Source organism: Suricata suricatta, chromosome 6 (assembly GCF_006229205.1).
Source record: "Suricata suricatta isolate VVHF042 chromosome 6, meerkat_22Aug2017_6uvM2_HiC, whole genome shotgun sequence".
Classification (NCBI taxonomy): Eukaryota; Metazoa; Chordata; class Mammalia; order Carnivora; family Herpestidae; genus Suricata; species Suricata suricatta.
In genome coordinates, this window is record NC_043705.1 from 12,011,344 (window position 1) to 12,038,739 (window position 27,396).

The 27,396-nt window shown below is 54.4% G+C and overlaps 1 protein-coding gene across 1 annotated transcript in view; it reads right to left on the reverse strand.

Moving 5' to 3' along the window:
* Positions 1-27,396, reverse strand: part of COL23A1 (collagen type XXIII alpha 1 chain) — a 301,907-nt gene that overhangs the window by 37,789 nt on the left and 236,722 nt on the right. Inside the window, exons 2-4 of the mRNA XM_029941143.1 lie at positions 17,523-17,567; positions 7,962-7,969; positions 6,394-6,420 (exon numbers count right to left, since the gene is read on the reverse strand). Coding sequence (XP_029797003.1) covers positions 6,394-6,420; positions 7,962-7,969; positions 17,523-17,567 — 80 coding nt within the window. The remainder of the gene's footprint in view (positions 1-6,393; positions 6,421-7,961; positions 7,970-17,522; positions 17,568-27,396) is intronic.

A 27,396-nucleotide genomic window follows, 5' to 3' on the forward strand; every position in this document is an offset into this window, starting at 1 on the left:
GTGCTCTGGTCCTGGTCCCTCACCTGGCACCTGGTCTGCAGTTCCTGCCACCTCTCATTTCTGACACTTGCCCTCTTTTCCTCCATCCTCATCAGGGCAGTCTTGACTCAGGCTTCATCTGCGAATTATTGCCACCGCCTCCGACCTGCCTCCCGCTTCCTCTAGCTTCTGTCCTGTAGCCGGGGAGGGGTCTCCAGTATACACACACCTGTCCACATCGTTCAGGGCTTCTGTGGCCTCTGAACTCTGCTGTTGGGTGGGTGGGTGCCCTGCACTCAGCGTCAGGCCCCCTGAGTCACTCACTGGCCAGGGGACCAGGAACCACATTGCATGCCCTGCCCCCCAGCACCTCTGGTGTTAACAGCGGCTGTGTTTTCACCAGGCCAAGCCTCACACTTTTGCCAACGTGGACACAGGGGCTCAGAAGGCCTGAGAGATTGCTGGGGCAGGGGTGGGGTCTCGTCACTGCGGTCTTCTGGCTGAGCCCCCGATCCATTCAACTGCTCCTTGACAGGGACAGGACCCTGGCTGGGGCAACAGAAGTACACATTTTCCTCAGGAGGGTATGTTTTTCTTCCTAGTTTCCAACAGTAGCTACGAGATGGACTTCTTTCTTTAAGTTAGACATAGTTTTCCTTTTTGTTTTGTTTTGTTTAAGGAGATCCCTAACAAAAAAAATCAGTGTCTTAGCAATCTGATAATGGGGGTAGAATCGGGAGTGAGCGCCAGGGCGGGATAAAACCAAGGGGTGAGGATGAGAAACAGAACATTGACTCCCAGAACCTATTTCCCTGAGTGGTCAGAGAAGGACCCTCCTGCTCACGTGCAGACAGTCCTGAGCCCCCACCTGCTGCTGTGACCCCACAGGGTGGCTGGAGTGACAGGAGTCCCCAGCCTGGGTGCTAAGCCAGGCCTTGTATGGTGGGTGGGCCTCGGGTCTCAGCCAAGTGCTGTTAGCCTCTGAGCTCAGCTTCCGCATCTGTGAAGTCGGGAGGAGACCATGGATGAGATCACAGCGAGCGGTCAGTGAGTGCACTTGCTTCCGGGCCTGTTGGAGGGGCTTAGGTGGGGGCGGGGTGGGAGCTGACTGTCCTTCCTTCCCTCAGGAGGGGCGCGTCTCCGAGCCCTTGGCAAGGCAGCTTGTGGTTTCTATAAACACAAAGCCCAGTTTCCTTGGCTTCGTGGGTTCGAGCCTTGGTCAGCCTGCAATCCTATAAGATGCTACTCTGCACCGCTCCGGAGATCTCTCTGGTGCCAGGGGCCACCGTTTCCTTCTTGTTTGCCCGCTAGTGGCCTTGCCAAGGTCGTCCCAACCTCATGCCTGCGTGCACTTGCTTTTCTTCCCTCCAGGAACACTTGCCTCACAAGATCTCTGCATCGTTTTCACCATTTACGTCTCAGCTCAAACGTCATCTGCCCCAAGGGCCTTCTGATGATTTCATCCCAGCTTTACCCACCCAGGACCCTGGCATGCACTCTCTCTCTTCTTTTTTTTATGTTTTTCCTTTATTTTTGAGAGACAGAGAGAGCGTGAGCCGGGGAGGGTCAGAGAGAGAGGGAGACACAGAATCTGAAGCAGGCTCCAGGATCTGAGCTAGCTGTCAGCACAGAGTCCAACGCGGGGCTCAAACCCACGAACCGTGAGATTATGACCTGAGCTGAAGCCGGACACTTAAGCGACTGAGCCACCCAGGCACCCCTCCCATCCCCTGTGGGCATTCTTGGTACATCCCTGCCTCATTCTCTTCCTAGAACATTTCCTGTCTGTTGGTTTACTGGTTTCCTGCTTTACTGTGTGTTTCCCCATGTCTCTCTTGATCGGTGCTGGTCCAAGGACCCCGGAAAGCATCTGGCACAGTCACTGACTGACGGTTTGGTGGGCACCCCCCGCCCCCCTCCCCGGCCTCGCTGGAATTCATCATCTCCATGCACCTCTGGCCTCGCAACCTGGCGCTCTCCTCATGCGTTCAAACACATGGACCTTAAGCTCTGTAACATATACCCAAATCACACTTTTGGAGAAATGTTTAAAGTGCACGCCGAAGGTGTAAAGAAAACCAGAAAGTCACAAAAGCTCAATGTTAAGAGTCAAAAAAGTCAAAACACTAAAGAGGAAGAGTGTTGATGTTGTAATTAGCAGATGATGAGAGCCTGATGGGTTTCTGTGCACAAGTCAAGGGGTGGGCAAGCCTTCGAATCTTAGACAGAAGCCATGGTTTGGAGAGAGGAAAAGGTTCTGTGGTGCGAAATCTCCGGCAAGTCACAGTGACCCCTAACTGTTCCTTTTTCTCTATCTCATGGCAAACTGGTTGCGTAGGTCCCCCTCCCCCCACAGCTCTCCAAAGACTATGACTGGTCTGAATCATCTCTGTGCCATCCCAGTACCCAGCACAGGGCTTGACACCTTCCAAAGTCAATCCTATGTCTGAGATGCCATAAGTCACTTATCAACATAGATGCTGATTACTATTGCAAAATGCAAGGAGAGCAAAGTGCCTCGGGCTCCTCTGCAGGTCCCCCCTTTGGCTCACAATGTTCAGAGCTCAGAATTCCTCCTAAGCTGCTGATTCCATAATGTCCCTGGACCAACCTGGATCTGGAAGCTCTCAAAAAAATGTTGATTTCCTCCTTAACCTATACCTGCAATTCTAAACTCTGCCACCAGGTGGCAGTTAGGTTTACACACACTTTATTAAAACTAGTTAAATCTCAAAGACTTGTACTGCTCATTAAAATATACCCTAAATTAAAACAAGATACACACATGCACATACTTTTTTTCAACTTATCATACTGGCATAGATTTAAAAGTATGATAATACCCACAGTTGGCCAGGGTTTGGGAAAACATGCAACATTCGTAAGCTGTTGGTGGGAATGTAAATTAGAAGAGCCTCCAGGAGGCCAGTTTGGCAATATACATCAAAAGGCTTCAACATGTGCAAACCCTTTAGTCCAGAATTCACCTTCTAGACATTTCTTCTAAGAAGATAATCATGGAAATACACCTATGTTTCTTCCCAGGATGTTGGCCGTAGGAGTAAAAAATTGTCAAACTCTATTATAACTTGGAGATGGCTTAAATAAATTAAACAGATGATAAAATACTATGTAGCTCTTACCTTCTAAAATTCTTTTGTTAATTTTTAAAAAATATTTATTTATTTTTGAGAGAGAGAGAGAGAGACGAGTACGAGCAAGGGAGGGGCACAGAGAGAGGGAGACACAGAATCTGAAACAGGCTCCAGGCTCTAAGCTGTCAACACAGAGCCCGATGTGGAGCTTAAACTCATGAACTGAGCTGAAGTTGGACGCTTAACCGACAGAGCCACCCTAGAAGAATACTTAAGAACGTGGAAACGTCTCATGCTATACTAAGTGGGGGAAAAACAGGCTCCCTCCAAAGAAGTATGTCCAGTAATCCCAGTTTTAGAATAACAAATGTAAAACAAACTCACACATAACAAATACTGAAAGGGCAAACACCAAAATATTGAGAAGAGTAATCTGTGGGTGGTAGAATTATGGATGATCTTTTTTTTTTCCCTTTTTTGTGCTTTTCTCTATTTTGAGATGGTTTTATAATAAACATGCTTCTGCTGTCATCAGCAGGGAGCTATTAATGAATCTCCCAGCAGTGAGGGCAGGCTGGCCTCCGTGCAAGGGGGCTGTTCACAAAGTGACCCTTCAGTCCACAACCTGCCCCACGGTCCTGCGCTTGCTTCCTATGCCCCAGTCTCCTGACCGTGGCTCTTAGGTCCACATATGGTCCTGATTTCAGCTGGTCTCACGCAGGGGGAGGGGCCAGCCTGGATTAATCCAGAACACAGCCAGCCTGCTCTCTACCATGACCCTCCAGCCTGATATTTTTCTTGCTCTTACTTCCCTTTAGGAAGTGACATGTTTTTAATACAAAGAAAAAAAAATCCTCCCCGAGGCAGGTCCCGACATTTACTGAGCTGCAGAAAAATTCGTCTTCCTAAAACTGACCGTTCTCAGAGCCATTTTCCTTTCCAAACTCTGCCGGTGTGTGTTGGGCGATTAGAATGATTTCCAAAGCTGGCCCTTCCTCCCTTTTCTTGGCGAGGAAGGACGGTGACATTATGCCACATTGCACAGCCCCCACATACGTCACCCTATTTTAATAGTCCAACTCTGTACATGTCATCTCCTCAGACTGTGAGAGGCCAAGTACCTGCCGGCGGCTGCAGAGCGAGCCAGGATCCTGACTTGGGTCTGAATGACTCCAAGCTCATGGATACTCAGGACACAAGGCGCCTCTTAGGTGGCCCGGACCCCTCCAGCTGCGGCAGTCACCCTCTCCTCTGGGATGACCACGTGGAGCCATCTGTAAGCACACCCCAGGCTGGGAGCCAGGCCCTCCACGGGCCAAGAGATCTGAATTTCAGCTCAAAACACAGGGGCCCCTCAAGGCTGCAGAGGCCCTCCTCCTACCCACCTCCTGCCTGCATGGGCCTGCTTTCCCTCCTACAGAAGAAGCCCGGGGTGGGGGTGTCACCCCTACTCCGCGGCCTCATGGAAGGGACTGCTTGAGGGGTACCACCAGAACAAGGCTGCCTGGGGGCGCCTGGGTGGCTCAGTCGGTTAAGTGTCTGACTCTTGATTTCAGCTTAGGTCACGATCTCACAGTTCTTGAGTTCGAGCCCCACATTGGACTCTGTGCGGACACTGTGGAGCCTTATTGGGATTCTCTCTCTCCCTGTCTCTCTGCCCTCCTTCCCTGTATTCTCTCTCTCTTGAACAAGGGTGTATGGAGGAACACAGCTGCTCTGGGTGCTGAAGGCATGGATACCTTGGACCCGACAGCGGCAGGGCCAGCCCAGCTGGGGAAGACGCTCACATCTGTGGGGAAAGGGTGGTATGCATTCAAGTCGTGGCCAGGTGACCTCAGGAAAAGGGGCACCCGGCCCTGTGCACTCGTGGGTATGTTACCAGAGATTTTGACAGGGTCCCCTCCCGCTTCACCTGGCCCGACCAGGCAGTGGGGAAGGAGAGCTGGGCCCTAATCCACTTCTTTGCAGGAAGCTCAGAACTTGACACACTGCAAACACATCCATCCCCTGGACTCCCCTCCCCCAATCCAGAGTCCCATCTCTGGCCCCAGCTGGGCACCAAGACCCTCATATGCTAAACCTCAGGCTTAATTCCCCGACGGCCCTGTAACAGCCCCAGTGAGCCGTCCCCTGTGCCCTTTGGTGTTTGGACGCTCCAGGCATGATTTCACTCCACCGGACCCTCACTGCCCGCTTCACAGGGAGTGAAATGGAGACTGAAGCCAGCGAGTGGAAAACATGGGATTCAAACCCGAGTCCCACCTGCGTCTGGTGGCTGCTCTGAACCCCTGTCCTTTACCCGGAAAAATGCATCGGCCAACACCTTCTCTTGTGCCAGGGACAAGGGAGTCAGGCCACCCTGTGCTCAAGGGGCCAGTAAGGGGGTAAGAGGGAAGAACCCATTGACGTAGCCACCACCCACTCTCCTTGAGACACCCAACTAGGAGGCACTACAAGCCCAGGTCTGCCAGGACTGCCCTCCACAGCCTCCGGGAAGGCCACTCCTGCAGGCCTGGGGGACCCCCGCCCCCACTTTGCCTTCCATCACCAGCCCGTCCTGACTGGCCAGATCTGGTCATCACTGAGGCCTCTGAATCAACCAACATTTTCCTCCGTGTACCTTCCTGACCTGAAGGCATAGAACAACTGTGTCGCCCAACAGGATGGTCCCACCACGTGCTCCTTTCGCCAGGTCACCCCCTGCTCTGACACATCTGTGGCCACGGTCCTTAACCTCTCTGGTTATACAGGACTGGACGGCCGCAGGGCTACAGCGAAGTTTGCTTTTCATGCAGCACTCGCCCAGCCTGGGTGGGGCACGTTGATTCCAAGTATAAGCCAACTTTTAGGTTTACTTCAAAAGATCTGAGAAGGTGATGACACCACAAAGACCAAACTGGAACCAAGCAGACTCCAGTCCCCTGAGTGCTGACAGGACAGTGGGCTGGGAGGGACAGCCCCGGGCCCACTGGGAAGAGGCTGGCAGCCTAGCCAGCCCCGGGGAGGGAGGGGGTGGGGGGAAGGGCGCTCCAGAGTCAAGGGCTGGCCGCTGGGTGCAGGGCTGGTGGTTTGGGCGGCAAGAGCCCAAAGCTCCTTCTTAAGCCTCTTTGCTTTGCCTGCAGGATGGCCAGAGCAGGGGACAGTCCCACCATGCCAGCCCTTGGCTCTTTGCTAATCCCCTCCAGAGGCAGACCTCAGCCACCGAGAGCAGAAGAGGGGGAGGGGGCAGGAGCGTAGACAGAGTTAAATAAAGGCTCAGAGGAAGAAGATCAGCTTGAGAGAAAAGGGCACGAAGAGCAAAAAATAAATGGCAAATTACCGGGTAGCCATCTCGTCCTGATTGCCCCTGTGGTAATTAATACGTCATTAATAATCAGACTTTCAGCAGAAAACCATATGGCAGCACTTATAACTCAACCAGGGCCCCCGATCCCCCCACGTTGTGCGGGGCTTGCAGCAAAGGCTGACGGTTGGTAATGACTCCTGAGGTAGGGGGAGGGGCGCGCAGGGCTCCGTCGGGTCTGGGAGACAGAGCACCCATTTCCTGCCTCTTGGAGCCAGGCTGGGGGGGGGGGGCGAGCAGGGCACACACCCACGCGACTCAGGCGGGGCAGGTGGTGTGGACCACACTGGGATGGCTTTTCTGAAGGGCGGTGTCCCAGCCACCATGGAAAATGCTCCCTAAAGCGGGGCTAGAGAGCAGAAATGGCTCTTCCAGCCTGTTGCCACAGATACGGGGCGGGGAGTGGCGTTTATTGCTACTGGAGGCTTCTCTGCCCCTACCGGCTCAGAGCACAGACTGCCTGGCCAGGGTCCCACACATCGGCATCCATCTCAGGCTGCAGCTTGAGATTTCTGTATTTGTTGAATACATTTAATAGTTTAACAGCCAAGTGGGAAAAAAAAAAGGGACCACTCCACTGCCCTCTCTCTGCCTTACGCACTTCAGCAAGTTCATACAGGCTAGCCTCCTGTGACAGCCAGGAATGACTCAACAGGGGGAATCTGCTCGTGGCCAATAAATCTACACATTTCTTGCTGGCTCGCTTTCTGGCTCTGCGTGGTGCGGGTACGTTCACGGAGAAGCCCAGATTCTGAAAGGGTGCCGATTGGGAAGTGAATCACGGTGAGTGGAAGTCAAAAATAAAACTGATCATCTGAAAGGAATTCCTTTAGGAGGTTCATTTTGGTTCAATGGGCTCCTGGAATTGATTCGCCAGAATCCATCGGGCTCTGAAAACCCGCCAAGATGAATCCAAGGCACACGAGTCACGTGTCTCGGAGAAGGACCGGGATTTCCAGGCGCTGAGCATCCTCCCACCTTGCTCTCCATGCTGCCCCCTGGCGGCCAGCCCGCTCCCGTGCGCCCTCCTCGGACCCACGCACCCTCCCTGGCCAGCGGGGCTGGGGAGGGCTCAGCTCCAGGATCCAGAGTGTGAAACGCACCGTGGCAAGTCAGGAAAACGGGCCCCATTATTCCTGGCACCACTGCCTCACTCCAGAGCCCTTTGTGCCAAAGCACGTGAGACAAAAACATTTAAACGGATTAAATGCCGCGGAGCATTTACAAAACGGGGACATGGCGTTTACATTTCTGTGCACGGAGTGGAGCCAGAGATTCACCAGGATCATGCCAGCTCTCTTGGATGGCAAACGGTCACAAAATGCTTCACAGGGCAAGTCAAGCCCGTGGAATTCTGGGCTTGCATTTGTCTACAATTTACAAAAAAATATGGCCTCTGTCCAGCAGTAAGTTGTTTTTCTTGTTCGTTTTTTTTTTTAAAGGACGCAACACCTAACTAAAAAAAATATTTTCATGAGATAGCTACAGAGGAGAAAGAAATGTCTTATCTTTCAGGAGCAGAGAGCATGATCCAGGACACTTACAGGAGGACCTGCAAAACACAAGCAGGGAAGCCACAGTCAGCATCAAAGGGGGCAAGGGTCCCCTTGGTCAGGCCGGCCCCTCCCTCGCCAGGTTGCTGGCCACCCCTCCTTGCAAGCCTTCATGGGCCCCAGAGCCAAGGGGCAGGGCAGAGGGGGTCTTTCCCTCGAAGGGGCAGGGCTGGGCATGTGGGTGGCAATGACCATCTTGCACGCATTGGTTCAGGCAAACATTTCAGAGGATGCTGTTCTGCTGCTCGGCCCCCCGCCCCCCCGGGTCGGGTTTTGGCAGGCCAGGTAGGAGTCAGACCTGTTCGTACTTGAAGAACCAATTTTGGTCACTTCATTTCTATTGAAGGGGAGAGACTTGGGGGGTGGGGTGGAGAAAACATGTGGGGCAGAGGGAAGAGAGTGCTCCGAAGGGTTACGGGTATGTGTGTGGCTGAGCGGACATGCAGGGGGTGCCCGTGGCTGAGCCCTGGGGGTCAGGGTGCCGGGTCTGGGTGTGCATGGGGAAGCCGAAGGGGCTGGGTCCAGAAGGCTCAGGAGAGGCTGAGCACAGCACTTGGAGTGCAGCCTCACAGCAGATGAGAGCTCCTAGAGAACATTCGTGAAACCCACGTGGGTCTTCCCCTCATGGTGTGCAGACCACACTGCATTTGACCTTTGCGAGAGGCGTGATAAACATCCCCATGTGGCAGGGAACAGCACAGAGGCTCAGGGAGAAAGAAGTGACTTGTCCAAGGCCACACAGTTGGAAGGAGTCTGGAGTCTCCCGACTCCTGAACCCTCTGCACTTTCCACTAAAGCCATGCTTCGGCCCTTCCTGCAGACCCTGGACCTCAGTCCGGAGAGGGAGGCTGACACTCAGCCGTCGGTGGGCCCATGTGTGTTCATGGATCACCACCCATAAGCTGGGTCCCTCCGGGGTCAAGTAATGGGACCCACTGGTAACTAAGAGGCTGGATCTCTGACTCACAGAATTTTCCTTGGAAGGATAGATGCTTAAGAAAACAATTATGCGGGGAGAAGCCCAGGAAGCTTCCAGCACGTATGAGGTACCCCAGCCAGGCAGGGCTGACTCAGGGCTCGAGGCCAGGCTGTGTCCTGAAGGTGAGAGATGATTATCTCAGAGAGGAAGGGGGAGGAGCTGTGTGGCGGAGATGGGAAGGAGAGGGCGGGGCAGAGCTCAAGGCCTTGTTCATGGCCCAGGATTTGAATAGCAGGGGGGGCAGGGAGCAGTGGTGGGAAGGGGGCAAGAGTGGGTGCAGGGTGTGGGTGTGGGTGGGGGGGATGTACGGCAGTTGTCCTCACGTAGGTAAGGGTGGCCAGGACTTGCGTGCTGACAGTGGAGATGGGAAGAAGTGAGTCAGAGACACTTGTCTGTGGGGATTGACAGGACTTGCTTACCTGTTTAATGGTGGGGGGGGGCGTAGGGGGGAGGGGTGCATAGGGCATAGAAAAAGGCGAGATAAGACAGGAGCTTTTGGCTTGAAGAACTGATGTGTGATGCTGCTAATACCCAAGAATGGTAATGCGGCGAGGGGGAGGCTGCGTGTCCCCTAAGTCCAGACTAGGGCGGGGCAGGGCACTGGCCACCTGACATCCGACTTCACCTTCCACCAGGGGCCTTGGACCTTGTTTTCCCCAGGAAAGAACATCCCCTGGACGATGCACCTGCACCCGCACCCAGCCTCCTGTCCGTGCCCCTGAGGTAACGTCAGAGGGGCTGACCCACCCCACCTTCTGGGGAGGGCGCCGCACCCACCACTGCCCCTCTCTTTCCCTGACATAACAGACCCACTTTCTCCAGCAGCTACTTCTCAGCAGCTTGGGACGGGCTCCAATTCCTGTGCTCACATGCCCTGTTCTGCTCGGGTCCTGGGTCCCCCCCCCCCCCATCACTGCTGGGAAGAGGGGTCTCCTGTCACCGCCTCTCCTTCCCCACCTTCCACGCACCGTGGGACCCTGTGATATGGATTCCATCCCTCTCACCTCGACCCCAACCACCTGCTACCAAGGATTTCTCCTCCTCCTTCCAGACTGCTGAGCCCGCCCTTCTTCTGGAAGCTCTCTCTCCCTGTGGCTTCCAATAGGTCATGTCCCTCCCGTTTCCCTGGCTATTCAGCCAGTCTCCCACAGAGACACCCAGAGCTCACAGCAAGGCTTTCTTCGCTTCAGTTCTCGGCTCAGCTCATCTGCCCCCTGTCTCCTGTCTTCCCCGGAGGTCTCATCCCACTCATAACTAGACCAAAGTGACAGAAGTGTCCCCCACGGGTGACAACTGTGCCTGAGAAGCCCAGACTCCCTTTTCAAGCTGTCCGCTCGCCATTTCCCTTGAGCAGTCCTCATCGGTCCACGAGCCAAGGCGCACAGACACGGTCATGACTTCTGCACACAAAAGCGCTCCCATTCTGGCTCCTGTCTCCGAGGATGACCTTTCCTCCTGCTCAGTTACAGACCAGACACCGAGGAGTTCCCCTCGGCACTGTCTACGTCCCTGAATGACTGGGACATCCACTGCGCACTGCTGTTCTGGGCAGTGGGACACAGCAGTGACAATGACAAAGATCTCTGTCCTAGGAGTTTACCTTCTAGCCAGAGAGGCAGCCGAGATCCCATGAGCATAACACGCAAGCTCATCACCTACAAGGCGGGAGTGCTACGGAAGGAAAGCGGCATGGACATCTGCCCGAGGGGACATTTACACTGAGGCTTCCCGTGGATTCCCGGGACAGTGTGGAACACCAGACGGAACACCAGTGCAGGGGGGTGCCCGGTGTGGGGATGTGTGTGTATGTTCTGATATTTAAAAAATTTTTTTTAATGTTTTATCTATTTCTGAGAGAGAGAGAGAGAGAGAGAGAGAGAGAGAAAGGGAGAGAGAGAGAGAGAGATAGCGTAAGCAGGGGAGGGTCAGAGAGAGAGGGAGACACAGAATCTGAAGACAGCCTCAGGCTCCGAGCTAGCTGTCAGCACAGAGCCCGCTGCGGGGCTAGAACCCACCAACCGTGAGATCATGACCTGAGCTGAAGCCGGACGCTCAACCGACTCAGCCACCCAGGCGCCCCGTTTTTTGAAATTTTTGAGAGAGAGACAGAGAGAGAATGAGCAAGCAAGCTGGGGCGGCGCTGGAGAGAGAGGGAGGGACAGAGAATCTGAAGTGGGCTCTGTGCTGACAGCAGAGAGCCCGACACAGGGCTCAACCTCACAAACTTCGAGATCATGATCTGAGCTGAAGTCAGATGCTTAACCAACTGAGCCACCCAGGCGCCCCATTGCCTGCTGAGTTTAAGGAACAGCGAGGAGGCCAAAGGGGCCATAGCAGGGTGGGAGGTGGCTTCAGGGAGGTGGTGGTGGGGGCAGATTGGGTAGGGGCTTGTTGGCCATTTCTAGGACTTTCTCTTCTCTGACAGGGAAGCCCCTTCAGGGCTTAGGGCAGACACAGGACGAGACCTGGCTTGTGATTCTGGTGTGAAAAGGATCACACCGTGTGGGGTGGCGAAGGGAGGGTCCTGCAGTGATGCCAGGGAGGGGTGATGGCAGCTCCAGGCTGGTGGTGGCCATGGAGGGGGTGGTAGTGGCTGGATTCTGGATCGATCCTGAAGACAGAGCCAAGAGGATTTCTCTAGACTCTGGAGGGAGGAGTCAGGCAAGATGCCCCTTGAGCAGCCACAGAAGTGCCGAGACTGTGGTCCAGCAGGTTTGGCTGGAAGGATCAGCTGCTCAGCCTTGCGCACATGGTGCCCAGGGCATCCCAACAGTTAGAGACTGGGAAGAAGAGAAGGAAGTTCTAGAAGCTGAGTGGAGAGAGTGCATCACGGAGGAGGGGCTGTGTGTGCGCCAGCCACTGTGGATGGAGGAGTGAGATGAAGACCAAGGCCTTCCCGCAGGTGCTGGCCGCGCAAGGGGCCCTGGGCAGGGGGAGCACTGGCTGTGCACATCTGGCTGGAGATGGTTTTGGGGAGAGGGGAGGGGAGGACTGGGGGCAGCGAGAGCTTTCAAGCAGCTCAGCGGCAAAGGGGAGCGGAGACACAGAGCAGGTGCTTTGGAGACCTGGGATCCAGGAAGGGCTGCTTCTTTAAGATGAGAGACACACGGAGCAGTAGGTCTGCATTAATGGGAGTCATAGGTGGAGAGGGAGGGGCCAGCTTGGTGGAGAAAGGGGGATTCTGGGAGCGATGAGGGGCGGGGCCGGCACAGGAGCCTGAATTGCTGGGAGGCCTGGCATGGTGGGGTGTGCGGGGGAGGTGGAATTTTCCGCAGTTGTCCCTGACTGTTCCCACTGCCAGTGGAGTAGGAACAAGGCCATCAGCCACGAGTGACGCTGGTGGAGGAGACGTGGGGGCCACACAGCCATGCAGCAGTGGTCTGGCATTTAAAGCGCAAATCGGCCAGCGTGGCGGGGCCGGCGGGGGAGCGTGTGTTTCCCTCCGGCCACTGGTGCTGCACGGGAGCTGAGTGCGCATGCAGGGTTCGAGCCAAACGGGGCGAGGCGGTGGGATCTGAGGGTTGGAAGACCGCTGAGATGGAAGGAATGTGGGGTCGGGGAACGAGGGACTGGGCTGGGTTGAGTTGTGTGAATTGGGGCATCACTGGACGCTGCATTTACTGGTGATGCTGAGGCACTGGCCAAGGCCATCGGGCGGGGGGGGGGGGGGCGCGGGGGCCAGGTCGGCTGGCCGGAGGCCTGGGTGTGTGGGGACTTCCATGCAGTATCAGGATCCTCAGGAATTTACCCAGAAGTAGAGTTGGAGAGAGGGCTGCAGACGCAGGAGCTGAAACCCATGAGCAATGAGGGGGATGTGCCAGGGTCAGGGATGGCCTCACATGTGCAGACATATCGCTACCCCCGTCTCCACTCTGGGGCCAGGAGGTGTTTGCAAGATGCAGATCTGATCACGGCACTCCCATCCCGGTCCTCATCTTCCCACTGTTCTTAGGACAAAGGTCCCAATCCCACACCACTTCTGTGCTGCTCTCTGTCCCCTGGAACCCGTGGGAAGAGAGGCAGCGTTTAACTAGAGGGGTGCTAGGCAGGCTGGTGGTTATTGGGACAACATGAAGTTGGATCTGTGCCTCAACATGAGTCAGGATAAATTCCAGAAGGATCAAAGACTTACATGTTTAAAAAAAATCATAAAAATCCTAGAGGAAAACTGACCCACAAATACGGAGAACAAACCGGTGGTTGCCAGAAGTGAGAGGGGGATGGGAAAATGGGGGAAGGGGGTGGGAGATACAGGCTTCCAGTTACGGAATGACTAAGTCACAGGGATGAAAAGCACAGCATGGGGAATAGAATCAGTGATACAGTACTAGTGTCCTAGGTGACCGAGGGCGGCTGCACTTGTCATGAGCACAGTGTAACGTGTACAGAAAAGGTGAATCACTGCTGCGCTCCTGAAACTCACGTAACTCTGTGTGGCAACGAGCCTCAATTACAAATAATCCTAGGGGCGCCGGGGTGGCTCAGTCGGTTAAGCGTCCCACTTCAGCTCAGGCCATGATCTCGTGGTTCATGGGTTCAAGCCCCATGTCGGGGTCTGTGCTGACAGCTCAGAGCCCGGAGCCTGCTTTGGATTCTGTGTCTCCCTCTCTCTCCGCCCCTCCCCTGCTCACGCTCTGTCTCTCAAATTAAAAAAAAAAAATTTTTTTTTTAATCCTAGAGGAAAATTCCTTTCTAACTGTGGAGAGGGAAGGTTTTTCCAACTACGGATCATAATCCAGAAGCCATAAAATAAAAGTCTGAGTCAACCATATAAAAGCAAAAAATGTCTAACAAGGCAGAAAGCACTGGAAGCAAAGCCAAAAGCCATGGGGAAAAACTATTTCTGACTGTCACGAAGGCTGATACACCGTGACACAAAAATGCTCCTACAAATCAACTCTAAAACCATCAACAACCTAATAGAAAAATGGTCGAGCGGTATAAGGGGAGAGGTCACAGAAAACACAAATAACCTCTAAATATATGAAACAAAAGTGAATCTTCATAACTTAAGTAAAGACGTTTAGAACTATGATCACAGCAGAGACTGATGTGGCAATGCTAATGAGGACTCAGACTATGTGTGCAGATCCCTGGGTGGCTCAGTCGGTTGAGCATCTGACTTTTGATTTTGGTTCAGGTTATAATTCTTGGGTAGTGGAATTGAGCCCTGCATTCAGCTCTGTGCTGAGAACGCAGCCTGCTTGCGATTCTCTCTCTTTCCCCTCTGCCCCCACTTGAGCACGCGCTCTTTCTCTCTATGATAAAAAAAAAAGTATGTGCCAATTGCTGCAATGATCCTCTACAAATGTATTCTGTGGATGTGTTCATGTACATGTAAAAGGACAGGTACATAAAAATATTCATAGCTGACCTATTTGTGATGGCCAATAGTTAGAAACAGCACAATGGAGCTGCATAAAGGAAGGATGGTACATGGCAGCTTTAAATGGAATATTACACAGCTGTGAAAAAGACGAGTGTGATTCTATATTCTCTAATGGGGAACACTCTCCAAGGCATATTGTTACCTTTTTATGTAAAATTCTTAATTTAATTAATTTATTAAAAATATTTTTAACGTTTATTTATTTTTGAGAGACAGAGCATGACTGGAGGAGGGGCAGAGAGACAAGGAGACATAGAATCTGAAGCAGATCGTGACCTGGCCAAAGTCGGACACTTAACCAACTGAGCCACCCAGGTGCTCCTAAAGTCCAAGTTCTTAAATCACAGAAACTTCTGGAACTCTGAGACCTGTTTGTCTCTGCAGGTTTAGCACAGGCATCTGCCAAACAGCATTAGATTGGTTCATTCTTTTTAAATTTTTTTTTATTTTTTTTATTTTTGAGAGAGAGAGAGAGAGACCGCATGAGCAGGGGAGGGTCAGAGAGAGAGGGAGACACACAATCTGAAGCAGGCTCCAGGCTCTGAGCTAACTGTCAGCACAGAGCCCGACGTGGAACTTGAACCCATGAACTGTGAGATCATAATGTGAGCCAAAGTTGGACACTCAACCGACTGAGCCACCCAGGTACCCCTCTTCCTGGTTCCTAACCCTTTATGCTCCATTTGCTCACGAATCTCCCCTTCTCTCTTCCTCCTGCCTTTCCTCCCTCCTTCCTGTCAAGCATTTACTGACCATCTCCTGAGTGCCTAGGGATTCAGTCCCTGCTCTCAGGAGCCCATGCTTTGGTGGAGAAGGACAGGTGTGCAGAACAGACCACCACCACCAGGTACAAAAGGGTTGGGACTGAGGGAGGCATCTGGGGACGGGGGAGAGCCGGGGAGAGTGGATGCTCTTGGGGAAAGGGCCCAGGTCCCTAAAAAGAGGACCCCAGAGTGCAAGAGCAGTGCTGAGAAGTGGGGCAGATGAGAAACCCATTCTTTTACGATGGCGATGTGTAAACACTGCAGGGCCCGGGAGGCCCAGGCAAGGCTCCCACAGGCAGGGCTGTCTGCAGGGCTGTGGCCGCAGCGGCAGCAGGAAGGCACTGCGGCCAGATTACTGGCCCAGCAGACAAGAAGAGCCTTTCTCCCTGGGACACAGGACACAGGACACAGGAAAAGGCCTGGTTTGTACAAGGGAAGGCGCCACAGCCAGGATGTGCATGTGCGTGGAACTATCTGGGAATAAACAGGAGGCCCAGGCCAGGCTAATCCGAGAGGGACATCTGCTCTGTGCTGCTCACACCGTTCCCTGGCAGGCAGGGAATCAGGACTCCGCGTGGGAAAAGGCAGTTAAGGGAGGGGGTGCTGCCTCCCCCCCCTTGTCCGGCAGCTGACCTTAAACAAGACACTTCTCCCTTCCTCTGCCTCAGTTTCCTTATCTGCAAAATGGGGATGATAACGTATTCTTATCTTTTTGCAGGGCTCTGTAAGGGTCACATGAGATGACGAACTTGAAAGGACCCAGCACAGAGGCCCCAGTAAATCCTCGTCTTCCTTTGACTTTTAGATTGTGTTAAGCCTGAGTCATAATTCGAACAGATTTCTGAGTAAGTGGAGTAATATTATACTTCGTCCTGAAAAAAGTCCCTGTGATGAAAGGACATCAGAAGCTTACAATAAAATGCAACGAAACCTTTTACAAGGGTAGAAAGGAGGACTGAGGGATGAAGTGCGTTTTTGGCGAGCTGGCGAGGGGTCCGTGTGTGTGTTGGGGGAGTGATTACACACAAAACCAATCAAGGAAAAGAACAGTCCAGAAAAGTCACGGCAATCTAACACAAAACAGCCTTCAGCTCTGAAGTCAAAGCAAGCAGAGACCGTGAAGGGCATTTCCTAGCAATGAACTCCGGGGAGATTATCTGGAAGTCCTCTACGGGAAGGAATTAGATAAGGCAAGCACACGGTAGGAGGGGCGGGAAGCCCACGCCCAGCGCCAGGGAGAAGAGCCTGACTCATGGGGAGAACCTGCCCCGTGTGCCCCCGGGGTGCAATCTGCTTGGGGTCCTCTCGGTGGTGGGCCCCTCTGGCATCCCCGGCTCGCTCTCCTTGTGAAGTTGCTTAGGGGTGAGCATGGGTGCATTCATTCCGTGCACGTGCGTTCCGGCAGCCTGTACACTGGGCGCTGAAGATCCCGGGGCAGAGGGGAGCCCCAGCCAGCGGGGCTAGAGAAGGCTTTTTGGAGGAGATGCCTGAACTAGATTTAAGGGCAAAGAGTAATGTGCTTGGACCAAGAGCCCAGGTGGAGGGGGAGACTGACTGGGACTTGGGGTGGGGGAGAGGGAAGGGGAGGGGTCAGGGGTTCTGCCCCTGAGGCTGCAAGGGAACACAGGGAGGTGGTGGCTGGAGGTCTCCCTGTGAAGCTGACGGGCAGCTGGAGGAGAGCAGGTGGGGGTGCTGGGTTCAGCGGGGCAACGTCCAACCTCGGGGCCAGAGACGACTGGGGTGGAGGTGTCATCAGCGTCACAAGAGAGCCGGAGCCACAGGGGTGTCAGAATGGACAGAAGAGGGTCTCGGGCAGGCTGGTTTGAGAGGCAAGGGTCCCAGAGAACAGGCAGAGAGGAAGGGGTGAGGGATGAGGGAGAAAACGCAGGACGGAGCTCAGTCAGGAGGCCTTGATAATGGAAAGCGAGGTGGGGAGCTGGGGCGGGGACAGGGTCTGTGGAAGCTTCTAGAAGCTTCTAGAGTGAAATGGGGGTGTGCAGGGGGAGTGCATTTTAGGTGAAATGAAGGTGGCAGGAGGGTATGGCAGGAAGGTGGAGGAGTCCCCTCTCGGTGCTCTGCCAGGTCTGGGGATGGCAGGGGACACACAGGACGGACGTCGTGTTGTGCAGAGAGACAAGGGTCTGGTGGAACCACCAGTGGCCCCCACAACGGGAAGAGGGTGTTTCAGAGGCTGATCGTGACATTCAGGGAATGGCCAAGGGCACGGAGGGACTGTCACTGGGACTGCAGATGCTGAGAAGCCAAGAAAGGTAGTACCGGACACTGTGGCTCGGGGGACACTGGCCAGCTGGGCGGGATGGGGCCACATGTCCCATGTTGGGTCCCAGGCCCCGCTGAGGGCAGACTTCCAGGTCTGGGTTTGGAGGAAAGTAAGCCAACCTGGGACTCATGGGACTCACCAGGGTCGCCTCTTCTTCCCGCCTTGCCGCGCCGTCCGGGGGGACCTGGACAGGAAAACAAGGATGGACCGGTTGAGAAGGGAAGCCCGTGGGCTTGGGCCAGCCTCTCCCCTTCCCCCACCCCCCACCGGCATCCCCGGGGCCGCCTGCCCGCCGCCCTCACGTCCGTGGTTCACTCGGTCCCTCACAAACCATTCCCCACCCGAAGAGACCGACCCCCGGAAACTCAGGAGGCAGAAGAGTCTGGAGCTGAGACACGTGGTCTGGGAGAAGAATAAAGCCCAGGTTGGGAGTCCTCCTACCAAGGCCCTGACAAGTGCTTTTTAACATTGCTTGACATAAAACGTCAGAGACCACACATGCTATAGAGACACCATCATGGCCTTCCTAATGCCTGAACTCGGTAACACCAGGCACTGTCCTGCCCACTGACTCTTTTTCCTTTACCCACTAGAACCTTCCGCACCTCCCTCCCCCACGGCCCTAGGGGATACTGCTCAGGAATTTCTCCTGATTTATCGCAGGTAATGGCCACACCAATGTGCAATGTCCTCTCTCCATAGGTTTGCTTTTTTAAAAAGTTCATTTATTTATTTTGAGAGAGAGACAGCATGAGCTGGGGGGAGGGGGAGATAAAGAGAGAATCCCAAGTAGGCCCCCAACTGTCAGTGAGGAGCCCAGGGAGGGGCTCGAACTCACGAACCAAAAGATCATGACCTGAGCCCAACCCAAGAGTTGGATGCTCAACCAGCTGAGCCACCCAGGCGCCCCTCCATCTACAGGATTTTATGCCTTCCTGAACTTGTGATGGGGACCAACCTAACCTCAACCTTCTCCCCGCTCTGCCCAGGTGGGTCTCCCAGACTCAGCAACCACAGTGCTGAAGGAGGGGGACGCTGACCAGCCCCCCTGCCCCAGCTCAGGGTTCTGTCTGCTCAGGCGCTGGGGAAAAGGTATGCAGATGTGAAGTCATGTGTACTAGACTGCCATTTGAGACGGCACGGGATACCTGTCCTTCCACGGTGCCCACCCACTGTGTGGTGGCCTGGAGGGACATGGACAGGGCAGATCCGCAGGCTATCACTGCACTACAAGGAACTGCCCTTTCCTATAGAAGCCAACCTTGAACTCCCTCTCAAATTCCCCAGGACAACCACAGAGGAGAGACTGAGGCTGGTCATGAATCAGGTCTGAGGCAGTGAATGTTTACTAAAATATTCACAAGTGTGAACTTTCCTTCCTTTCTCCTGTTTTCAAGCGTGCAGTCACAGTGCGCCCTGACCCAGGGATCGGGACTGGGCAGAAAAACAGAAGCGGCCCCATGTCAGCGGCACTTCTAGACCTCTGTTCTGGCACAGTCCTGGAGGAGGAGGAGGGAGTGATAGGTTTGGCGGGCTCGGGGAAAGGAACATCAAGATGGTCGACAGACCGCCATCCCAGGACTTTCCTGCCGAACACCAAGATGGCCGACAGACCATCCTGCTGAACAATGCCAAGATGGCCGACAGACCACCATTTTGGAACTTTCTGCCGACTGCCGGCTTCCCGGAAAACATGTCATCTGCCCCTGGACACACCCCTGGAACTGGTGCCCTATATAAGGCCCCGCTCTTCGTCCCCCTGGTGCGTCTTCCCTGGCCCATCCTGTCTGACCCAGGGACCCTCGCACAAGAGCGCTCCCAATAAAGGCCTTTTACATTTATTTCTGACCTCGGTTTTCTGTAGCATCTCTGTGACTTCCCTGGCTCGTTCCCTCCGAGCCACAGAACCTCGCCCGAGAGCTCTTTAATAAAGGGTACTCCGATCTCTTTTCCCAGTCTCTTTGTTTTGTGACTTTCTCACTCCGCTGATATAACCTTACAGGGAGCATCTTTAAGGAAAAGAAAGAGAAGAGAGAGACTCCTCTGGGTGTGGAGGATGCCCCTTTCCCCTATTATTACACCCTAAAACCTTTGCAGGCCTGGGGGTGGGGTGAAGACGGATTTCTTTTTAATATTTATTTATTTTTGATAAATGGAAAGAGAGATGGAGACACAGAATCTGAAGCAGGCTCCAAGCTCCAATGTGGGGCTTGAACCCACAAACCATGAGATCATGACCGGAGTTGAAGTCGGGCGCTTACCCGTCTGAGCCACCTCAGCTGGGGCCTGTGATGCCCACGCCGCTCCGTCACCTGACAGCCTGACATGTCCCCAACATCTCAGGCCTGCTGTGGCCAACACACACATCCCGGTGTCCTCCCCAGCTCCCGCGTGGGGCTGGCAGGGCCTGGGACCCTTGTGCAGCGGGCCTGGTGTGAGGCCTTCTCTCCTCTCGGGGCACATCTGTTTTCAGGGAAAGCGAGAGTGTGGGAACAGGAACCCCCACCGACACACCCAGCATCACGCTCCTCTGCCTGTAGGAGGGAAGCGGCCCACGTTCATTCGCGAGTCCCAGCGCCCTGGCTTCCGGCTTCCAGGCCACAGAGGCTCCTGCTCAGCTCAGCCTCAGGCGGAGCTCTGGAAGGACGTGGAAACAAAGGGGCCCGGGACTGGAAGAGTGAGCCGGGCTCTTCCTGGGCTGGGAGCTAAAGCATGGCTTCCTGCTGGCCAGTACTGGGTCTGACCGTACAACCCTCCGTCCTGCGTAACTCAAGCCAGATGAAGATGTTTGCCTTCGCTGAGGCAGCCGAACTAATGGATTTTTCTGGTGGTTCTCCCGGGTGGCACGGTTAGGCAGAGGGCTCGGTGAAGAGGGGTGCTAAGCAGGTGAGCAGCTGCCCAGGCAAGGTGGGGTGTCCCCACTCCCAGTGGCCACGGGCAAGTTCCAGGCAGGCCTGGAGTGGGGCCCTAGGTCTGGCAGGCTTCACTGGGCTCCCCACTGAAAGGGCTCGGTAGAGAAAGAGAAGGAGCCTGAGGCCTTTGAATCCTCTCCGAGGCAAACCCCACCCAGATACTGGAAGCTTGTGAGCAACTCACAAATTGACAACTGGTCAACCCTTCATGCAAACAAGCAAAGGAGGGCCCTGCCCAGCGGTTTGCCTCAGAGACCTTTCTCCTCATTGTTTTTCTTCTTTTCTTTCCTTCCTGGAGTGGGGGGCAAGCCTCTCCCACGGCCAGCACAGACTCAGACATTCAGGCTGCCCTGGGAAGCATCTGGGAGTGTGTCTTGAGTGGACGCTTACGTACAGATGGGGAAACTGAGGCCTTCAGGGTCTTGCCCAAGGACGCTCTTAGAAAAATTGTTTTCAGCTGGAAAATCTGCCCACGATGAAGACCAGCGCCCGCCGCTCTCTCCACCTCTGCGCGGGACCCATGCAGGCGCTGGGGGGGGGGGTTGGCAGCTGGGGGGACCCCAGTGTTTAACCTCGAGAGCTGCCACAGTGGCACCTGGGAGGCGTCCTTCCAGAGACTGTGGGCAACAGACAGCAGCAAGGCAGTGGCTGTGTAGGAGGGGGAAAGACATGACTGATGTGTAAGCTGTTTACCTCGAGGGCGTTACTCAACCTCTCTGAGCCCCAGGTTCCCAACCCACGAGGGGTAAATTTTAGGGGTGACAGAGTTATAGCTGCCTTGTAGCTGGGCAGACGCACCAGCTCGGGGGGCACAAACGAGGTGTCTGCTTGGGGTCCCAGTAAGTCACTGGCCGGGCCTTCGGAGCACTGGGTCCTGATGTGAATGGGGTCTTATGTGTCCCCCAGGGTGGGTAAAGCCAGAGACACAGCAGCTGTCCTGCAGGGACTTTGTGGGCAGGGCTCTGTCTGGGGATTTGCTGTGTCCCTCGTCACGGTCTGTCTAAGGACCTGGGACACAGGGCTCGAATGGGCTGGGCATGGGGTCCCTCAAAGTAATCCTGACTTTTCAGGCCAGACCCGGGCTCCAGCTTGCTGCGGAATGACTCCAGTTCCTGTGACCACCATCTGCACGTGGGGTAACCACGGAGATGGATGGTTTTCTCAAGCGCTGTCCGAAGCCAGACAAAACCGAACTATTTCTAACTCGTTAAAACCCCTTCTCTGGTTGGGCTGGAAAACTCACGCCACCGACCGGCTCCAAAGCGGGGGGAGGCCGAACCCCAACAGGCCTCCCGTGGTGGTCTGAAGCCTGAGGAGGTGGCTCTCAAAGTGGCGTTCTCCTCAAGCCTTGATGGCACTCACCGCCCCCAGGATCCCGCCTCCAGCACTGTCTGGCTTACTGTGGCCCTGGGCCACACAGCCAGGCCACGCAGGGGACAGCCTGCCCAGGCCCCTGCGTTCTGCGGGTCACTCAGCCCTCGACCCTTCCCAGGCCCTCCCCTCCCGCCAGCCCCTAAGGGCAGGAGGCTTTTTGTGTCATTTGCTTTATTGAATCTACACAGTTCCAGAAAGCACGGTCATCCCTTCCCACACTCTTCTCCCTAAAGACTAATAAAAATGGGGCTCGGGGAGGTCAAGAAATGCTGCTGGAGAAAACAATCAAAAGGTGGAAGCAACCCAAATGTCCACGGGTGGGTGAACGGAGGAAGAAAATGTGCTGTACACATACCACGGAATATTATGAATATTATTCAGCCATAAAAGGAGAATATTCTTTTTTTTTTTTGAGAAAGAGAGAGACAGTTTGAGCAAGGGAGGGTCAAGAGAGAGAGGGAGACACAGAATCCAAAGCAGGCTCCAGCTCTGAGCTGTCAGCACAGATCCTGACGCGAGGCTCAAACCCACGAACCATGAGATCATGACCTGAGCTGAAGTCAGACGCTTAACCGGCTGAGCCACCCAGGCGCCTCAAGAGGAGACCATTCTGACATGTGCCACGATATGGGTGAGCTCTGCGGACATCGCATTAGGTGAAATCAGCCCATTGCAAAGGGACACATACTGTTATGATCCCCCTATTCTGATGCCTCCCAGGTACCCGGAGTTGTCAGATTTATGGAGACGGAAAGAAGGATGGCTGGCAGGGGCTGGGTGGGGGGCATGGGGAGTTGATGTTTTTCCTTTCGGGATGGTGAAAAAGTTCCGAAATAGATCGTGGCGACGGTTTCCCGACGTCATGAATATACTTCATGCTGCTGAACTGCAGTACTTAAATAACAGTTACAACCATCCGACTTTTGATTTCAGCTCAGGTCATGACCTCGCAGTTCCTGAGTTCAAGCCCGCGTTGGGCTCTGTGAGGACAGAATGGAGCCTGCTTGGGATTCTGTATCCCTTTCTCTTTCTCTGCCCCTCCCTTGCTTGCTCTCTACCTCTCTCTCTCTCTCAAAAAAAAAAAAAAACCATTAAAAAACTGTTAAAATGGTAAATTTTATGTTGTAATTTACCAAAATTAAAAGAAAGAAATGTTCCCAGGGTTCTCAGCTCCCAAGGAGGGCCTGAGCATGATGGGAACTCAGGGTGGCCTGACAGAGACCACAGAAATATCATTAGCAGCATAGCCAAAGACCGAAGCTGTGTGTCTACTGAGAGCCTGGCACCGTGTAGTCACAGGGGACAGTGGTGTCCCCAAGGTCACACATTACACATTGAGGAGATGGCAGAACAGGGGTTTGAACCAGGTGTATGTGACTCCAGCTCATTGTCCTCTGAACTCCTCGGTCATTGTGACCAAGGCCAAGTTCCTACCATCATCCCAGGAGGTCCCATAGCCTCCTGCAGTCTGTGGACCTGACTCTTCTCATGGGCATTGGAGACCCCTTTATCTGACCTTCTTTCCAGGACTCTAGCACGGGCCTGGGGCTCAGGGGATGTGAATACCCCAGACCCTCAGTCTGGCGCTCCCTGCAGTTCCTGAGGCCCCAGGGCCATCGTGGGGGTGCACGTTGACCGGAGAAGGCAGCGGAAGTCCCGGGATCTGAGCACCTAAGACCAGATCACTGAAACACCTCCCCAGATACTTGTTTTATAAGTTTCAGACCAATCTTGGAGTTGGAAACTCTTGTCCGGGGGAGGGGCGCGTTCTCCCTGCTCATTTCCTGCTTGGCCTAACAAAGCCCTGTGTCCCTTGCAGAAGTGGGGGCAGGTGCGTCCTGTGGCCGCCTCTGGGAGAGCCTGGGGGACCTGGTGCACGCGCCTGGAGCAGCCGGCCAACTGGCAGGCTGCTGGGCTTGGCCAGCGCCGAGGGCCATGTCGTCCTCTGGGAATTAAAACCATAGCTTCTTGCTCAGCGCACACAGCTCATTCCAAGAGGGGTTTATGATCCCTGCAGGCTCCACCATCTGCCACGCTACTGGGAGCCCCACTGCTTTTTGGAAGGCCCTTAAGCAGTTGGGAAGACCCGTGCCACAGGCTGCTGGGCCGGGAGGGCAAATGCATCCAGGCTGGCGACGGACTCTCCCAGCCCCAGCAACCAGACCTGGCAAGCCCACTTAGCTATCATGCTGTTCACCAACTGAACGAACAGGGCTCATCTCAGGGGGTGGGGGGTGGGCTGGTGGGTGACCCCAACCTCACGGTCACAAAGGGCCTCGCATGTGCACACTGTTGTTCTCTCCAAAGGAGCGGATGGTCCTGGAAGGCTCCAGAGCCCCCCTGACAGTGTTTAACAGAAGCAAGTTAGGCGGGACCAAGTACCGAGTGCTTCACGACTGGTACTGATCTCGGTTCATGGGGTGAACTCAGCACTTCTTCACATCGAACCTATGAGGACAGGTACCATTATCACCTCCGTTTCATAGATGGAGAAACTGAGGCACAGAGAGATGAAGCGACCCTCCGAGTCATACAGCCAGTAGTAGGTGGGGCCGTGCAGTGTAGACCCTGAACCCAGGCATCCAAACCCTGCTGCCCACCTCCTGCACAAGAAGATGCTTGTTGATGGTGACAGATTCAAATAGGCTATGAGGTCTAGTGCCACTTTTTGGCATTTGTTATATAAATATATATATATTTTTTTCAATGTTTATTTATTTTTGAGAGAGAAAGAGGAAGAGTGAGCAGGGGCAGAACAGAGAGAGAGAGAGGGACAAAATTTGAAGTGGGCCCTGGGCTATCAGCACAGAGGGGAGCTCAAACTAACGAACTGGGAGATCATGACCTGAACCGAAGACGGATCCTCAAGCCTCTGAGCCACCCAGACACCACTGTTACTAGTATATTTTAAATTTTTTAATGTTTATTTACTTTTGAGAGACAGTGTGAGCAGGGAGCAACAGAGAGAGAGGGAGGCATAGAATCAGAAGCAGGCTGGAGCCTGAGCTGTAAGCGGGGCTTGAACCCATGAACTGCGAGATGATGACTTGAGCTGAGGAAGTTGGACACTCAACCGACTGAGCCAGCCAGCTGCCCCGATTAGGTTTTTAAAAGTACTGGGAACCACACAAAATGGAACGGGCCTGGGGATGGCTGGCAGAGGTCTGTGGATTAAATACTGAATTAACAGGCTGCATGCTGCCATCGGGAATGACTCGGGCCCAGTTTTGGCATGTCCTCCTCAGGCCATCTGAAGTCAAGGAGTTCAGAGCTTTTACTTATGCTGGTGACAAGACCAGACCCAAGAACCATCTCCCAAGGGTCCCTGCGGGAAGAGCTCAGGCAAGGTGGGGGGAGGGGCAGACCCTCTGACACCCGCTGATCCATGCAGGCCACACGCTGCGAACCTCCGCTCTCTCTCGTGCACGTGCACATTTGAGTACAAGAGCGAGCGGGGAGGGGCATAGGGAGAGAGAATCCCAAGCAGGCTCCGCCCTGACGCGGGGCTTGATACCACAACTCTGGGATCATGACCTGAGCTGAAATTAAGAGTCGGACGTTTGACTGACTGAGCCCCCCCACCCCGAGCACCCCGCTTCCGCTTCTCTTTAACCCTCACCGTAACTCAAAGGTGTGGATACGATTGGCCCTGATTACAGAGAAGGAAACTGAGGCCCAAAGGGAGGCGACCTGTCCAAGCCACAGAGCCACTCAGGGGCCTAGAGCTGGGCTCAGGTTAGCCAGGGCTTTGGGCGGCACCAAGGCTGCCCTGCTACGTGCCTCATTTTGGGGGAAATGGACGGTGGTTTAGGCACCAGAGCTAAAAATATGGAAATGTCTCCTCCAGACAAAGGTGAGAAGGACTCAGAAAGAAGGAGAAACACGGGCGGATGGGTTCAGAGTGACGGGGCTCGTGGAAGGGCTCTGGGTCAGGGACCCTGTGGGCCCGTGTCTCAGTGCAGAGGCTTCAGGGGACTTCTTGAAGGAGCCTTCTGAGTGACAGATGTAAGGCACATGGGTACCCCATGTTGGGGCCACCCGGTCCCAGGCCATTTCTTGGGTGTGGCAGGGCTCTCTCCCCACTGCCCCAGCTTGGGCTACACCCAAGGGTCCGGGAGACACCGTGGCATGGCCCTCCCGCGGGGCTCAGGGCGTCTCTGCAGGCTGGAGGCCTGACACACTGACACATGGGCCAGCGTGTATCCCTCCGAACTTAACGAAGGCCAGGATTTATTGCTTTCAGAGAATGAAAAGCACTTTTTAAAAATTTATTTTATTTTAATTTGAACTTAAAAGCCATTCATGAGAGCTTTGATTTTCATGAGCCGCCAGCAGGCCCGGACAGGAAGGAGCGCGCAGGGAGGGACTCACTACGCCTTCCCGGGCTCTCCGAAGGTGGAGGTTGGGAGGTTACCCTGAATATGGAGAGAGCTGGTGCCTGGGCAAAGGAAGATACTGGATACAAAGAAATTGAGGCTGTCCGAGCAATGAGTCCATCCGGGGCACCGGCCGTGGGTCCCTGGTGTTGGGTGCAAGAGCGTGAGGTGACGCCCCGGGGCTCGGCCAGACCCAGGTCTGTGCCTGTGCAAATCAGCTTCAACCCAGAGCTATCATCTCCTGAGATGCTGTTTCCTGTTGGAAAACAGGCTCCAGAGAGGCGCACACAAAGCAGCACACCCCAAATATGCCGAATTCCTCAACTCCCCGTTCACCCCAAAGCCTTAATCACTGACACATGGGCCAGCGTGTATCCCTCCGAACTTAACGAAGGCCAGGATTTATTGCTTTCAGAGAATGAAAAGCACTTTTTAAAAATTTATTTTATTTTAATTTGAACTTAAAAGCCATTCATGAGAGCTTTGATTTTCATGAGAATGCCTCCTAACCTGCAGGTTAACAGCCCTGCCCTGACCCATGCAGAAGGTTCTAGAAAAGGGCACGGGAGGCTGGGCAGCTGGGGGTCTTTGGACCGTGGCCAGCATGGTGTGGCCATGGACTTAGGCAGTGACACTCAGGAAAAAAGGTGGCCACTTAGCCTGAGTGACCTGCTCCAAGGAGACCTGACCCCATGGGGTGTGGGCCTTGGACTCCTGGCTCCTTGGGGCCAGGAAAACAAAGCTCTCTGGAGGGAAGAGCATGCCAGCCCCCAGCAGGGCCTAGGATGCTTTAACTTACGCATCTAGTAAATATGGGGAGCCGGTGGGCTCTAGGGTGGCCAACCATTGCAGTGCGCCCAGGACTTTTCTAAGACTTGTAGGCAAATTGGGATAGGCGGTCACTCTCGTGGGCAGCCGGTAAGAAAGGAGGTTCTCGGCACTGCTACCCGTCACTCCCCGCCCTCTGCCACACGGCCTTCTTTCTGCTTCTTGTATTCTGCCAGGCTGACTCCTACCTCAGGACCTTTGCACATACATCTCTACACGGCTGACTCTTTGCTGTGCCTTCCTTGATGGCCATCTTGAAGTGCCCTGCCCCCAGAGACTCTCTGTGGTATTTTCCTGCTTTTATTTCTTCCAGCCACTTCTATCAAAATGACCTAGCTTCAATAAGCTAGGTCAATTTTTATTTGCCTTTGAGGATTTATGGTTTCTGTCTCCCCGTAGAACGTCAGCTCCCTGAGGACGGGGCTTTGGCCCAATTGGTTCATGAATGGGGCCTGACACATAGGCGGGTGCTAACAAATGATCAGGGCATGAATGAACTCTGTTCTCATTGTGGGAGAGCCCT